The 13,847-nt window shown below is 35.9% G+C and overlaps 1 protein-coding gene across 2 annotated transcripts; it reads left to right on the top strand.

Annotated features, from left to right (window-relative positions):
- The first annotated feature begins 5,245 nt into the window (after window positions 1-5,245).
- Window positions 5,246-11,269, top strand: LOC121264007 (protein SIEVE ELEMENT OCCLUSION B-like). Of its 2 annotated transcripts, XR_005940434.1 has the most exons (7): window positions 5,247-5,551; window positions 5,790-5,897; window positions 6,036-6,502; window positions 6,647-6,741; window positions 6,863-6,996; window positions 10,529-11,008; window positions 11,212-11,269. XR_005940434.1 is itself a non-coding variant. In XM_041167025.1 (6 exons), the coding sequence occupies exons 1-5, from the start codon at window positions 5,339-5,341 to the stop codon at window positions 6,961-6,963; spliced, it is 984 nt and encodes a 327-aa protein (XP_041022959.1). In that variant the 5' UTR covers window positions 5,246-5,338; the 3' UTR covers window positions 6,964-6,996; window positions 9,446-9,568. The 2 variants fall into 2 exon arrangements, 1 of the variants encoding a protein (XP_041022959.1); XM_041167025.1 differs by lacking the exons at window positions 10,529-11,008; window positions 11,212-11,269 and adding an exon at window positions 9,446-9,568 and having other exon boundaries at window positions 5,246-5,551.
- The last annotated feature ends 2,578 nt before the right edge of the window (window positions 11,270-13,847 follow it).

Genomic DNA, 13,847 nt, shown 5'->3' with positions numbered 1-13,847 from the left:
GGCCATTTATGGTCTTATTTATAGCTCCTCTCCTCTCTTTCAGTGTCTCATCATTACTATGTTACAAAATCTCAAGAGTTTATTGACTTGTTTCATGCATGGGCGCCAAGGGGCATTCTTGTAACACAACCTACTAGAAATTCACTGGTGAAATTTCTATTGACTTTAGGAACTTCGTGAAAACCTCATAAGTTTTTACAAATCGACCAATCGCACAGGTTTTAGTCTGTCAACATAATAGTGTTATCACTCATTATGGTGCTAGAAACATGAGTTTAATTATTTGAGATAGTTAGAAGTGTCAGAATGTGTTTTGGTCTACTGCATTAGACTCAGTTGATTATTTAGGATTTTATGGCGCAATAACTCATTTTCATAATTTCGGACAAAACAACTGTTTGAAATTGTGAAATTATTTTTAAGGGCACTTCGAGGTTGAATTTTGGTAAACAATTTTCACTATAGGTTAATATGAATATTTAGAATTTTTCAGTTCTAAGTTTATTAGGTTTTTTTTTCAGAGTGAATAGTAACCTCGAAAAGCGCACACAGTGCAATGTTTTCGAAATCACAGTATGAAATGTCCAAATTAAGTTAGAGAAACTTTATTTGGCCACTTGGCAAGATCATAGCCACACATAGTGAAAAGTATTAGACACTTGGCACAAAGAGGAACCATTAGACAGATTTGTGAAGGAAGTGAAGGTGTGAGATCATGCCACCTAAGCAAAGCTTTGTTTCATCTGATCAAACAAATTGAGCCAGACCAACGAGGCTTTCAATCCTAGAGAAACCCTAAATGGTTGGGATCCAATTTAAATCCCAAAAGCTTGGTTGAAACCGAAACCCTAAATGGTTTCTCAAACCCTAAAGTTGGCCTCCAAACCCTTTCTAATCCGATTTATAGCATTGTGCTTAATCACTTAATTAAATTACTTCTACATGCTATTAATTAGTCAAATCCTTGTTATGACATCATTATCCAACCTTTTAAACCTTGAAAATTTCATTGGACCAAGAAAAATTAGATTTGGACTTGATAGTATCTCAAACCCTAACCAAACTCCCTTTAAACCCCAAATTGAAGCCCACTTGGTTGAGGCCCACCAAGGCCCACGAATTTGGCCACCTTGGCCAAACTTCTTGAAGAAGTTTCCTCCGCCACGTGGTAGACCATCCACTGCTATTGGTTACACCCAATAGTGCCTTGATGTGAAGGAGAAATCCACTCCATCAACCTCCATCTCTCACAGCTGCTGCAGGCAGTCCTTGCCCCTCACTATTCTCCACTTTATGTCAAATAGCCACCTCCAATCAAGGGTCATTTAAGCCTAGAACTTCCCCCTCCAGGATTCTAAAGTCATGTAAGCCACATTTCACTCCATTTCACTCTATTTTATCACTTCTTTACCCCGTTCTTAGACAGAAACTCAAAAGAGCTCACTAGGGTAGATTTCTGGGTATTTTTACGTAGAGATTTTAGACCATTTTTATGTATTTTATTATGATTACTCCTTCATAAAAGTTGTTCTTCTTTGAGCTTAGTTTCCGTAGATATCTTATTAGTCTCATTCCATACTAATTTGATCGGTCAAAAGTATTTTTAACCATGAAAATGTCATTCTGGGCGTGAAACGAGAGAGTATGTTATGTTGTGGAAGTTTTGACCAAGCTAATGGACATATCTTGGTTCGAAAATTTTATGGAGTGTTATTAGCATGTTTTTATGAATGTTCATTGAGGTTTTGTTGCATGAATAAAGGTTTTGATGATAGATTTCCTTAGATCTAGGAACTTGAAAACTGGAAGTGGAAAAATAGTTTTTGTTTTGTGAAAGTTTGAATATTTTGTGATTTAATCTTATTCCAAAGGTTTTGATATTTTTATGTGATGATCCTAAGCCTCTTATATACATGTTAGGATGTTAGTTTAAAGATATTTAGTATTAGTTTTAAAGATATTATTTTTCTATGTAAGAGGATTTCGGTTAGGCCTAATATTTTATGTTTTTGGGTTACAACCATGTTTTATTGAGTTTTATCCATGTGGTTTTAAGTTTGATGGTTGGATCTTCTTTAGGACATATTTTTAAACCATGTGATGTTTTAGTTTGAAGATCACATGTCTTTTAGCCATGGATCAAGAGATTGATCAAAGTTGGTTGAGAGAAAAGTGTAAAACCAAAAACTCCAAGTGTTGTTTTGTGACTTTTGTTTGATGATTTAAAGCATGGTTGATCTTCGGATGATGTTATGAATATGTTAGAAGTAAGATTTTATTTTTTTGGAATTCTTGGAGATTTTTTATTAAGGTCAAAACTTGTGATTTAAGAGTTACTTTTTGTTAAAATGTTTGGGTCTTCTTACAAAAAGTTTGATGTTGATGATTAGCTTTTTCTTAATAGATATTTTAAGTGTGTTTTTAAACTTAGGATAGGAAGATCCTTGTTACAAAATTTTGGTTTAATCATGGGTTTTGAAGATGGAAGAAATTGCAACCAAAATCAAAAGAATTGACCTATGAATGTTTAAGCCATTGTGAGTTTTCCATAGTTGTGAATGGTTTTAAATTTTTATGAGTTGATATTTGAATCTAGGACAAAATTTACATGAGGAATGTAAATTTTGGTAATTTTTAGAGTTAGGATGTGAAATCCTTAACTTAGGAGTAAAATGGTCATTTTTCCACATGTAGAGGGTAAAATGATAATTTTACTCTAAATTGTCTCTTTTCACATTTCTAATTGTTAGTAATTAAATTTCTAACTTTTAGAATACCCTCTTACAGTTCCTCGTGTTTTGCACTTTATTCTCGTAGAAATCAACCAACGAGGTAAGTTAGCTCTGAACTTATTATTAGTTTACTATGTATGTGCGATGGGTAAGGGAACTACAGTTTATGTTCATATGTTATTATATATGTCATACCATGCCATGTCATGTCATCACATGTTTATCTATTACACGAATTATTCTGTCACGAAATACTTATATGTTACACAATATATTTTGTCTCATGTTACTAAATGTTGCAAGTATGTCACATTAAGTTTGCCATCTGTTACATGTATGTCATGTCACGTAATATTCACTGTCACATGTTACAGCATATTACAAAATATTGTCTGTTACATGTATGCCATGTTATGGAATGTTGTTTGATACATTTATGTCTCAAAGTATGTCATGTCTGTCTTTTTACTTTCATGTCACATTACGCTACGTTAGGACTTCTGTCTTTTATGTCATGTTCATGTCATGTCACATTACGAAATGTCATATATGCCAATTAAGTTATTCATGTCAATTACGACCCTAAGCGCTAGGATAGGGTAATATCCTAGTGGAACTCCTTTGTTCACACTAGAGTGTCTAAATAGGTGTGAAATTTCTTAGGTTGACGAAGTACAGTCAACAGGTTGCGAATGGGGCTTAACTAACTGGTCACTAGAGCGCGCTAGACACTAACGTCGATGGAGCCACACTTTATTTTATGTGTGTCCACAGCAAGTATGGCACAAGCAATTCATGAGGCCATAACAACTGTGGAGTACGTATTAACGCACTCACAGCTGGTATAGACACCTGTGTTGTGATGCGGTAATCGGTAGGGACACACGGCTCAAGTGGACTTGTGTAGCACCCGTATGGTCACTTTATCTTCTAAAAAAGATGATGATAGACCCAATTTTATTAGGAGCCCTGGTCTCTTGCTGTGTAGAAATAATTATTACAGGAAAATAGCTTTTAGGGTTACAAAGAAAACCTGGCCCAGGCGCTTTTGTATATATAAATGTCTTATATACTATAATAATTATAATTCAATATCATTAATTAATACAATCAATGTGGCGCTTTGATGCCCCGAGACCCCACTTGAGATTTAACGGAAACTTCAAGAAATGTCTTTAACTATCGGCGGGGTGGGGGATCCTCACGCCTGCGCTTCCCCATTGTTATCTTCTTATCATTCACAACTTTTCCAATTCTGAGGGGAATGGTAGTGAAAATTATTATAGTGAGATTTCAAGAAATCTTAACAACTTAAACAAAAAACAAATATAAAGATAACATAAACATGTATAAGGTAAACTATGAGTATGAATGTATAAGCATGAACATGTACTTTGACAAAACACATTTTTTCCCATATGGGTTCTTTTTATAAAACATGGATCTTGTAAACATGTAAGAAAGTAACAATATAACAAAGTTTCATCTCTTATTAATCACTTGTAATCTCATTTCATATAACAATGTGGGTGGACACCTCATGGCCACCCAAAGAACCGTGGGCTCCTTGCTAGTTACCACATCACATTGTCGGTTTTTTGATTGGGTGTGAATACGTCTAATTCAATATGATACTTTGCAATTTGCCTTCACTGTCTTTTCAATGTGTTGCACCCACTAGTGTTAAGTGTGGCTACTTAGCTCCGGAATCCTTTAGAAACAACCGATTTGAAGTTTGTTGATTGTATTAAATAATATTTTTATTTTAGAATTTGAAAAAGTAAAATTATATATTATATTTTTGTATGAGAATTTGAGAAACTTGTAATGATAAGATATATGAGATGAGATGAGATATGTTTGTATATAAGGTGGGTTTGGATGCTGAGATGAGTTAAGATAAATTGAGTTTTTTATAAATAGTAGTGAGTTGAGATTGTTGAATGAGTTTGATGTGATTTACTTAGGGTGAGCTTAAAATGTTTTTAAATGTTAAAATGAATTTAGATATACTTATGAGAAATTGTAAAAGAAATACGTCTCACCGTTATTTTATACCGTTTACCTGATAGTAAAAACGGAAATTGTCTCTGCACCAAATACATCAAAGGAAAAAGGAAAATGTTTTATAAAAATACCCCTCATTTAACATATTATTGTACAATGTGTTGTACAAAATATTGTGGGTATATCATTACTCAAGGAAAAATAGAGAGGGGAAGAGAGAGAGTCAATGGGTCCCACAAATTAAAGAGAAAGAGAGAGGAATAGAGACTGTCAATGAATCTCACAAATTAAAGAGAAAGAGAGAGAGAAATAGAAAGAGAGTATCAGTGAGTCCCGTTACATTTTGAGAGAAAAGAGAAATAGAGAGAGAGTTGGGATATTTTTGGAGAGAAATAGCGAGAATGTCAGTGGGTCCCACGAAGTCTCAAGCCTAAAGTGAAGACTCAAGTGTGTTCTCTTGCGACCTGTTCTCAACTTCTCGTTGCTATAAACAGGGCACGTCTCTGCACAATTAACGACACAATCCCAACTTTTATCGTCTTCCCAAAACTTGAATTTCTAACATCGAATCCATTTATCTGTAGAAGACAACATATACGATGTCAAGCAATGAGATATTAGATCGAGATCAGCAACCCTGCAGTAATGGCGTGCTCCTGAGCCTGATCATATCCATGTCCGACGGCCAGCTCCTGAATCAGATTTATGAAACCCATCTTCCTCCTATCCAAGATTTTGATCCTACTTCTCTTTTCACTCACATCAAAGAAGTGCTTTACCTCGCAACCCATACTGTCAACAATGCTTTACTGGTATTTATAAGATTTATGTTTTCGCTTTATTTTCTGATCCTCTGAACTACTCCATTTTATCTTCCAGCCCAGAGGCAGGATCCAAACACCGTAATGATAAAAGGGATGACCATATATAAGGAATTTAATACATTTATTCTACGTGTGGAAAGATAGTTTGTTTAATTTGGTTTTTATTTTATTTATTCATATACTCTTAAATTTTCTCTTGAATAAAATTACTCGTGGATTTCAATAGGGTACTCAAGACCTGGACTTGGAGAACCTGGGGGGACAAGAGTTTTGGGATATGGAAGAGTACATATACAATCATCTATCGTGCACACTCGAGCAAATTTCCTCTGAGGTACCTACGTAATTTCAAAAAAAAAAAAAAAAAAAAATCATGCAAAAATACGTTTCTTTATTGTTTCTTTTCCCTCCCTCCCTCCCCGTCCACACATGATTAGCATTTTTTCCATGATAAGAAATTGTGTAATGTTAGCTCGCAGCCAAGTCTCCCGATGGGGCAAGCGAACTCAGAAAAACATCAATGTCGATACTTAAGAAAGTCTCAAGCTATTATTCATGGGCAGCAAAGGCAGTGCTGACTCTTGCAGCTTTTGCTTTGGACTATGGAGATTTCTGGACCCTTTCACAGTTAGACTCATTGGACCAACTGGAAAAAGCAGTGGGAATCGAAAAAGTACTTGTACTTGATCTGCCCTTAAAGCGCCCGGACCTTCAAAAATGGGAGAAAGAGATTGGTGAGGTTAGCAATCTGATCAAGGACACGTTGGAAGTAATCGAATTCGTTGTTGAGTTGGAAAGGCTATCTAAGTTGGCAGATACCCACGGAAATATACTTGCATTGACAACTGCCAAGGATTGTATCCCACTACATGCCTATTGCGCTATCATAACTGTTGTTGCTTGCACGACTCAGATGTTTTATCTCAGTAGCGATAATAAGTAAGTTCTTGTCTATTACACGTGCTGTACTTGCCGTTATATATCCTTTCGATCCTTAAAAGTGATTGCTTAGATCTCCACACGGAGGGAAAATAACAAACATATTTTTTTGTTTTCAAGCTGACCATTGTTGCTTGATTTCAGCGACAAGGAACTGGAACTATCTCCCTTGACTCAGAAAATGGACCTCAACCTCAACTTACTAAAGAAGAACATAAAGGATTGCCATCAACAAATAGGTCAGCCATGCATATTTACTTGGGTTGACGATTTAGTTCTTGAGGGAACAAAATGGCTTAAACATATTTATGGGCCATGCACAATTAACGCTGACTGGCCTGGTATTCGTGTTCACTGCAGAGGAAGTGAAGAAATATCAGCAAAAAGAGAGAGTTCCGGAAATACCTAAGAAAATCCTGGAGGGCTTCAAGGCGATGATTTTTGCGGAGGAGAATTTGTAGCGAGTACTTACCGATGGTTCTACCAACAAAATGGTCACTACAAGAAAATCGGACTTTTGTGGCCATTTAATTGTGACGAAAAGACTATTTGTATAACACCCCATATTTTAATATATTTTCACTGAAGGATTATTTTTAATAATTCAAAAAAATTATTCTCTTATTTTATAATTATCGGATATTTTAAATGGGTTATTTTATGATCTTTAAATTGTGAAAATTAAATTGTTATGTTTTCTTAATATTTATTTATTGTTATGCATTTACATTGTTCTTCTTTTAAATTAATTGATTGTTGGATTTAATTATTTTATTTGCATTGTATCATTACGTTTAAATTATTTTAATTGAGCTACTGTTTTGAAATCATTTTCGTTGGATCATTTTTATGACTCAAGATGTGGGGACTGGACCTCATTTCTTTTCCCCACTTTTTTTTTTCTCTTTCTCTTTTTCTTTCCTTTCTTTCTTTTCTTCTTCTGTTCTTCCCCGTGCACGACTAGCTCTCCCTCTCTCTCCCCGTGCTTTCCGTCGCTCGCTCAGTCGCCATGCACCTCCGTTAGGCGACACCGCCCATCCCACCTCCTTCCCCACACTCCGGCGATCTTCCCCACTCCGGTTTCCCTTACCCACGCTCTCTCTCTCTCTCTCTCCCCGCTGGCTGTGTCAAACTCATACGGGTTGTAGACTTTCTGCGCCGCTGTGCACCACCGTGCACCTCACCGCCCCTTCCTCCTCCTCCTCCACCCACTAGCGGCCATTCCCCTCCATTTCCAGCTCCTCCCTCGCCGCCATTGCCTCCCTCGCATGATGCAAAGCCGCGGCACTCTTTGAGCTCCCTCGCCGCCGCCGCGCAACCTCTGGCCACCATCTCTTCACCACTTCATCCTTGACCTCCTAGCAACCCAATGGACCCAACCTCAGCTCCGATCCGTCACCGGTGAAGCACATCCAACCCTATTTCCGATTTGGGTATTTTTAGCCTAAAACCACCATTTGCGCCGCCACCTACGACAAACCACCACCACCATTGGCTTCACTGACCTCTCTAGGCCCTACCCTATCAATTTCGGGTCTTAGTTTGTCTCCGTTGAAAAGTGAGTTTTTGAGACCCACAGCCACAGTGTATTTTACACTGTTACGTTGCTGAGCCGCCACTTCTTGCAGCTTCGTGATCCTTCGAAAATTATTATATAGCACTATAAGTATTTTTCCCAAGAACTTTCGTGATTTAAATGTATTTTTGCACTAACACATATTATTGTGATCTGGTTGGACATGCCAGACTCAGTCCGAGGAGTTCGGGGGTCGGATGGATTATGGACAGAGTTGTGTGTTTGGTTGGTATTGTGAATTGTTAGTTGTTGTGGTGTTGTTTCATGTATATGGCATATTTGCACGCATGTTCATGTTTGTAAATGAAAACTGGGTTTTCACATGATTGCATACATGTTCATGTGTTTATCTGAAAATTAGATTTTCATGTGAAATGATTTGAGTGTGTTTGAAACAACTGGATTGACTGGTTTGAGAAAAAGGAAAAGAGACTGTAGGGATGGTGGTAGAGTCCCGCCTGCGATTCCCGCCTACGGTGCACGCGGTAGGGATGGCGGTAAGCAGGGATGGTGGTATAGTCCCGCCTGTGATTCCCGCCTACAGTGCTCTGATAAGTATTCATTGTGTGTGATAAATATTCATTGTGTGGAAAGGAACTGTAGGGATGGTGGTAAGCAGGGATGGTGGTTGTGTCTCGCCTACGGTGCACGCGGTAGGGATGGTGGTAAGCAGGGACGGTGGTAGAGTCCCGCCTGCGATTCCCGCCTACAGTATCCGATAATTGGTTTGTTTGTGTGAATCATTTTCTGAGAAATGATAGACTATATTTTTGGGCCAAAATAGAATTTTGGCGTGTGTTGGAAATAATCATTTTTGGGAAAAATGGTATTTTATAGCTAAGTGGATTTTGTCGTATGAATGCATGTTGGTTGCATTAATATGTTTTTATCCCGAGAGTTGTTTGGTTTATACTTACCTGTGGTATGGTATCGCAGATTTTGATGCAGATGAGGATGACGAGCCTTAGCTTGGCTCCGTTGGTGGAGTGATCTGGGATTGCTCCTGTTTATCGAGTTTCGTTTTTTATCAATTTATGTGTTGCCTTTGTAATATAATTGGGATTACGGTATAACTCTTTAAAGATAATTTATTTTGAATATTTGTATTTAAATTTCTGGTACTTAGATGACTTATTTATATTATCCGCTGCGATTTTTATTGTGCACTTTTGCATGTTGCACACACTTGAGCACATTTCGTTGGGATGCGTGACCCGTGTTGTCATCATCCTGACGTCACGATTCTCTTGTTTTTGTACGTGGGAGTCGGGGCGTCACAATTTGTGATCAATACAGACTCATTTTAGCTGTAAATAGTCATTTCGCTGGAATTAACTGGTTATAAATAAACAGTTTTCTTGTAGTAGGTTAGGCAGCTAACTGCATATATATGTACACAGTAATTTTATACACCGGTAATTAAATTAAAATATATAGCACACGATCGAGGGGGATGCTTAGTTTGTTTAAAAAAATATTTTTAATATAAAGTATATAAATTTAAAATCTCCAATATATTTTATTTAGAAATTTTTAATGATCCAATTCTATTTGTTTATATATATAATCCTCGGCTCATCTAATTAATATATAATTGAAAGAGTTAATAACCGTTAAGAACTAGATTATCTTGAATTATTGCCAGCTATTGAGATGTATTCTAATCTCAGCATTTTCTTTTGATTTTTTCTTTTATATATATACTAGTCCTTGTCTCCTTAAAGGATACCTTTAAATGTTTTATTTTTTCCAAGATTTTTTTAACAATTTTCTATTAATATAAGATTTCGCTTCAAGTTTCTAAGAAAAATTCTTGTGGAATCTAAGAAAAGGTTTAATCACAGAGATTTTTAAGATATAAAACTAAATTGCTAGAGTCAAGTTCCGTTTAATTCGGGGGTTATAGGCCTGAAAATTTAAATGCATTGGGAAACATTATTCTCTCTATTTCATATTGTTTATATATTCTTCATTAATACTACTATTTTCAATGTATTAATTTTAATATTTGCCATCCAATCATTTGTAAAACTTCTTTTACAAAAAACAAAAAAGAAATGCCCTAAAAAATTATATTCAAATAATTCATGAAATCTAGTACTTATCTACTTTTATAAACCATGGCACAAAACATATTTTAAAATATATATATATATATATATATATTTAAGTTTTGCGTACGCTTATATATATATAAACAATATATTTAAAAAAGTTCTCTAAAATTTTTAAATATTTTTAAAATTTCTCTTAACCAAACATATCCATATGTATATGTAATATATACTAAAATGAAGTGTAAAGCAAGGTCTTTTCTCATCCATTGACAATCAAGGCCATGGCCCTCCCTAATTACAACTTTATTAATTGTGCTATAGTTTTGTTCTTCAAATTTGTCGATCAGCCGTTAGGTTTACTTCATTATTAATGCTTTCGACTAAAATTATCAGCTGAGTTTGGACGTGCTGAAAGGGAAGAATATTCTATTATTCATTTCGGACATAGACATATCCGTTGAAGAAATCTCAATTTTGAAGCCAATTTATGAGGGAACAAGGACAGACGACCAATATAAAATTGTATGGATCCCAATGGTGGAGCAATGGACCGATGATACGCAGACCAAATTTGAGATGCTACAGTCCAACATGCCATGGTACATTATGCAGCACTTCTCGAAAGTAGTAGACATCGGCCATGACTCCTTCAGTACTACAGAGGGGTGGAACTTAAAAAATGAGCCTATCGTCGTGAATATAAACCCGCAAGGTGAGGTGGAACACCCAAATGCTATCCGCATGATTCGGCTATGGGGAATGAATTCCTTCCCATTCACCATCACAGCTGCAAAAGCGCTAATACCTCCAGCTCCCAGCGGGAAGCGTAGATCTAAACGGAGGGTACACATCAGACAAACAGGACCGAGCGTGGTAATAAAGTTGTTTTTACGACTCTAAATGCATCTATATACAAACATATTGATGAATCATGCATGCATGCAGTTTTAATTAACCTATTCATCCATGCACTTTTAATCAAGAAAAAATCGTAATTTATAATGTGCTTTCCAATTATAAATTCGAAGGTAGCAAGCTAGCTATGTTGACATGCTACATTTTTTAATTTGGTTCAGAATTTCGATGAGGAGGAATATCGTTTTTTCTATAGATTCACCAACATCAAGTGGAAGCTGTTGGAGTATTGCATCACATATAGATAATATGGAATTAAAGTCCAAAGTGGAAAAGGCTAAGGCTAAAATAGTCAATACAATGTAATTAGTTAATTCTGTTAGTTTACATTTTCAATATAAATATGATGTAATAGCAGACTTAGAACTTCACTTCTTTTCATTAATTCTTCAATACAATTCAGAATTCCTTTCTTTTCCATCAGTTCTCAAACTCCCTCTACATTTGATCGAGTTCTTGTCATGGTATCAGATTAGAAATTCCACACATTGATTTTCTGGAACTCGATTCATCCTTTTTCATCTTTTGATCATTCTCTTTATATTTCCTTTCTTCTTTGCATTACAACTTCTTCAAGATTTTGTAGTGATTTTTTTCTGCATAGCCTCTTCTCTTGAATTCTGTGATTCTCAATCTTTCTTTCTTGGAATGCCTTATGAAAGTTCTACCGATTCTGTTATCACAAATCCATCAGATATTTCATCAAGTCCATACTATTTGAATCCAAGTGATAATCCTGGTGCACTTCTCGTCTCATAAATCTTTACTGGAGATAACTATGTTGCTTGAAGCCACTCGATCACCATTGCTTTATCTGTCAAGAATAAAGTGGCCTTCATTGATGGTTCAATTCGACTTCCAAACACTTCTGAATCTGTTCTTTACACAACTTGGTTGAGAGCTAACAACTTGGTACTTTCTTGGCTTATAAACTCTATTTCCAAAGATATTCGAAATAGCTTGCTCTATATAAATTCATCTCTTGATCTTTGGAATGAATTAAAGACTCGGTACTTAAGAAGTGATGGACCAAGGGTTTTTCATCTTGAAAAATCTTTGAGTTGTATCAATCAAGGTTCTTCCTCTGTCACTGAGTATTTCAGTTCCTTCAAAACTTTATGGGATGAATATGTCAGTTTTCATCCCTTACCAACATGTACTTGTGGAAAAATATCAAGATGTACATGCGATCTTTTCTCTTTTATATTACAAAGGCAACGAGCAGATTATGTTCTAAAGTTTCTAGTTGGTTTAAATGATTCTTTTGCCCCCATAAGAAGTCAGTTGCTTCTTTCAATTCCATTACCACCTATGGCTAAGGTCTTTTGCTTATTGCTCCAAGAAGAAAGCCAGAGACAATTGACCAACTCAGCTCCTACTAAAACTCATGCATTGATGGTTAAACAGTCGAATCCTGCAGCAAACCAATACAGATTTTCAAAAGAAAAATCCAAGAAATCTACCCTTCATTGTACACATTGTGGATACAATGGACATACGGTGGACAAGTGCTTCCAGCTTCATGGATACCCTCTTAGGTGGACTGGACCAAAAGGAAAAAGAACTCATTCTGCTGTCCATGCTGCAATTGCAACTGATGAAGTCTGTAATCAAAACAGTAATGAGTCTCACATGGTTTCTTTGACTTCTGAAGATTTTAATAAACTACTAGCTATTGTAAATTCCTCTCAACCATCTCAGTCATCTCAAAATCCTTCAAATACCCAGAATACATTAGCCTGTAATCTCGTTACTTCATCTCAATTTTCTGGTAATTCTTCTTGCAACTCAGTTTCTTCCACTTCAAAATCCAAATGTTCTTGGATATTAGACACTGGTGCAACAGATCATATGATCTGTTCACCCCTATTCTATTGTTTTCCTCCTAAACCAATAAATGCATCTATAAATCTGCCCAATGGACAGATTATACTAGCTACACACATAGGAACAATTTGCATTTCTAATAATCTTTTCTTACAAAATGTCTTATGTGTACCATCCTTTACCTTTAATCTGTTATCTATTTCTAAGCTAACAAAAGATTCTAATCTTTCCTTGTCTTTCTTTCGTACTCATTGCCTTTTACAGGACCAATCAATGAAGAAGATGATTGGGATTGCATTTGAGAAACAAGGCTTATATTACTTCAATCCTGCTTGTGCAAACTCTAAGACTAGTCCCACTCATTTTTCTGCTGCCTCTCAAAAGTCATTAGACTTATGGCACTAAAGATTAGGACATGTGTCCCTTTCTAGACTCTCTTCTCTTAAACACCTTGATTCTTCTATCTCTATGGATTGTCAAAATGTATGTGACATTTGTCCCTTAGCAAAGCAAAGAAAATTAACATTTCCTGTATCACACAGCAAGTCTAATAAAATGTTTGATTTGATTCATTGTGACATATGAGGTCCATTTGGAACCATTTCTTATTCAGGTTATAGATTTTTCTTAACAATTGTGGATGATTTTACACGTTGTACTTGGGTTTATATGCTTAAAACAAAATCTGAAGTTCCATTCCTACTCAAAACTTTCTGTAAAATGATTAAAACACAGTTTGACATTGCTGTCAAAGTTATAAGATCAGATAATGGACCTGAATTCATTCTCACAGATTTCTACCATAAAAATGGAATTTTACACCAAAGAAGCTGTGTAGAAACCCCACATCAAAATGGCACAGTTGAAAGAAAACATTAACATTTGCTAAGTACAGCTAGGACTTTAATGTTTCAAGCAAATATTCCATTATCTTTTTGGAGTGACTGTGTCCTCACAGCAGCTCACATTA

This window comes from Juglans microcarpa x Juglans regia, chromosome 5D (genome assembly GCF_004785595.1).
Source record: "Juglans microcarpa x Juglans regia isolate MS1-56 chromosome 5D, Jm3101_v1.0, whole genome shotgun sequence".
Classification (NCBI taxonomy): domain Eukaryota; kingdom Viridiplantae; phylum Streptophyta; class Magnoliopsida; order Fagales; family Juglandaceae; genus Juglans; species Juglans microcarpa x Juglans regia.
The sequence above is the reverse complement of the archived record's forward strand: the minus strand, read 5'-3'. Positions and strand labels throughout refer to the sequence as shown.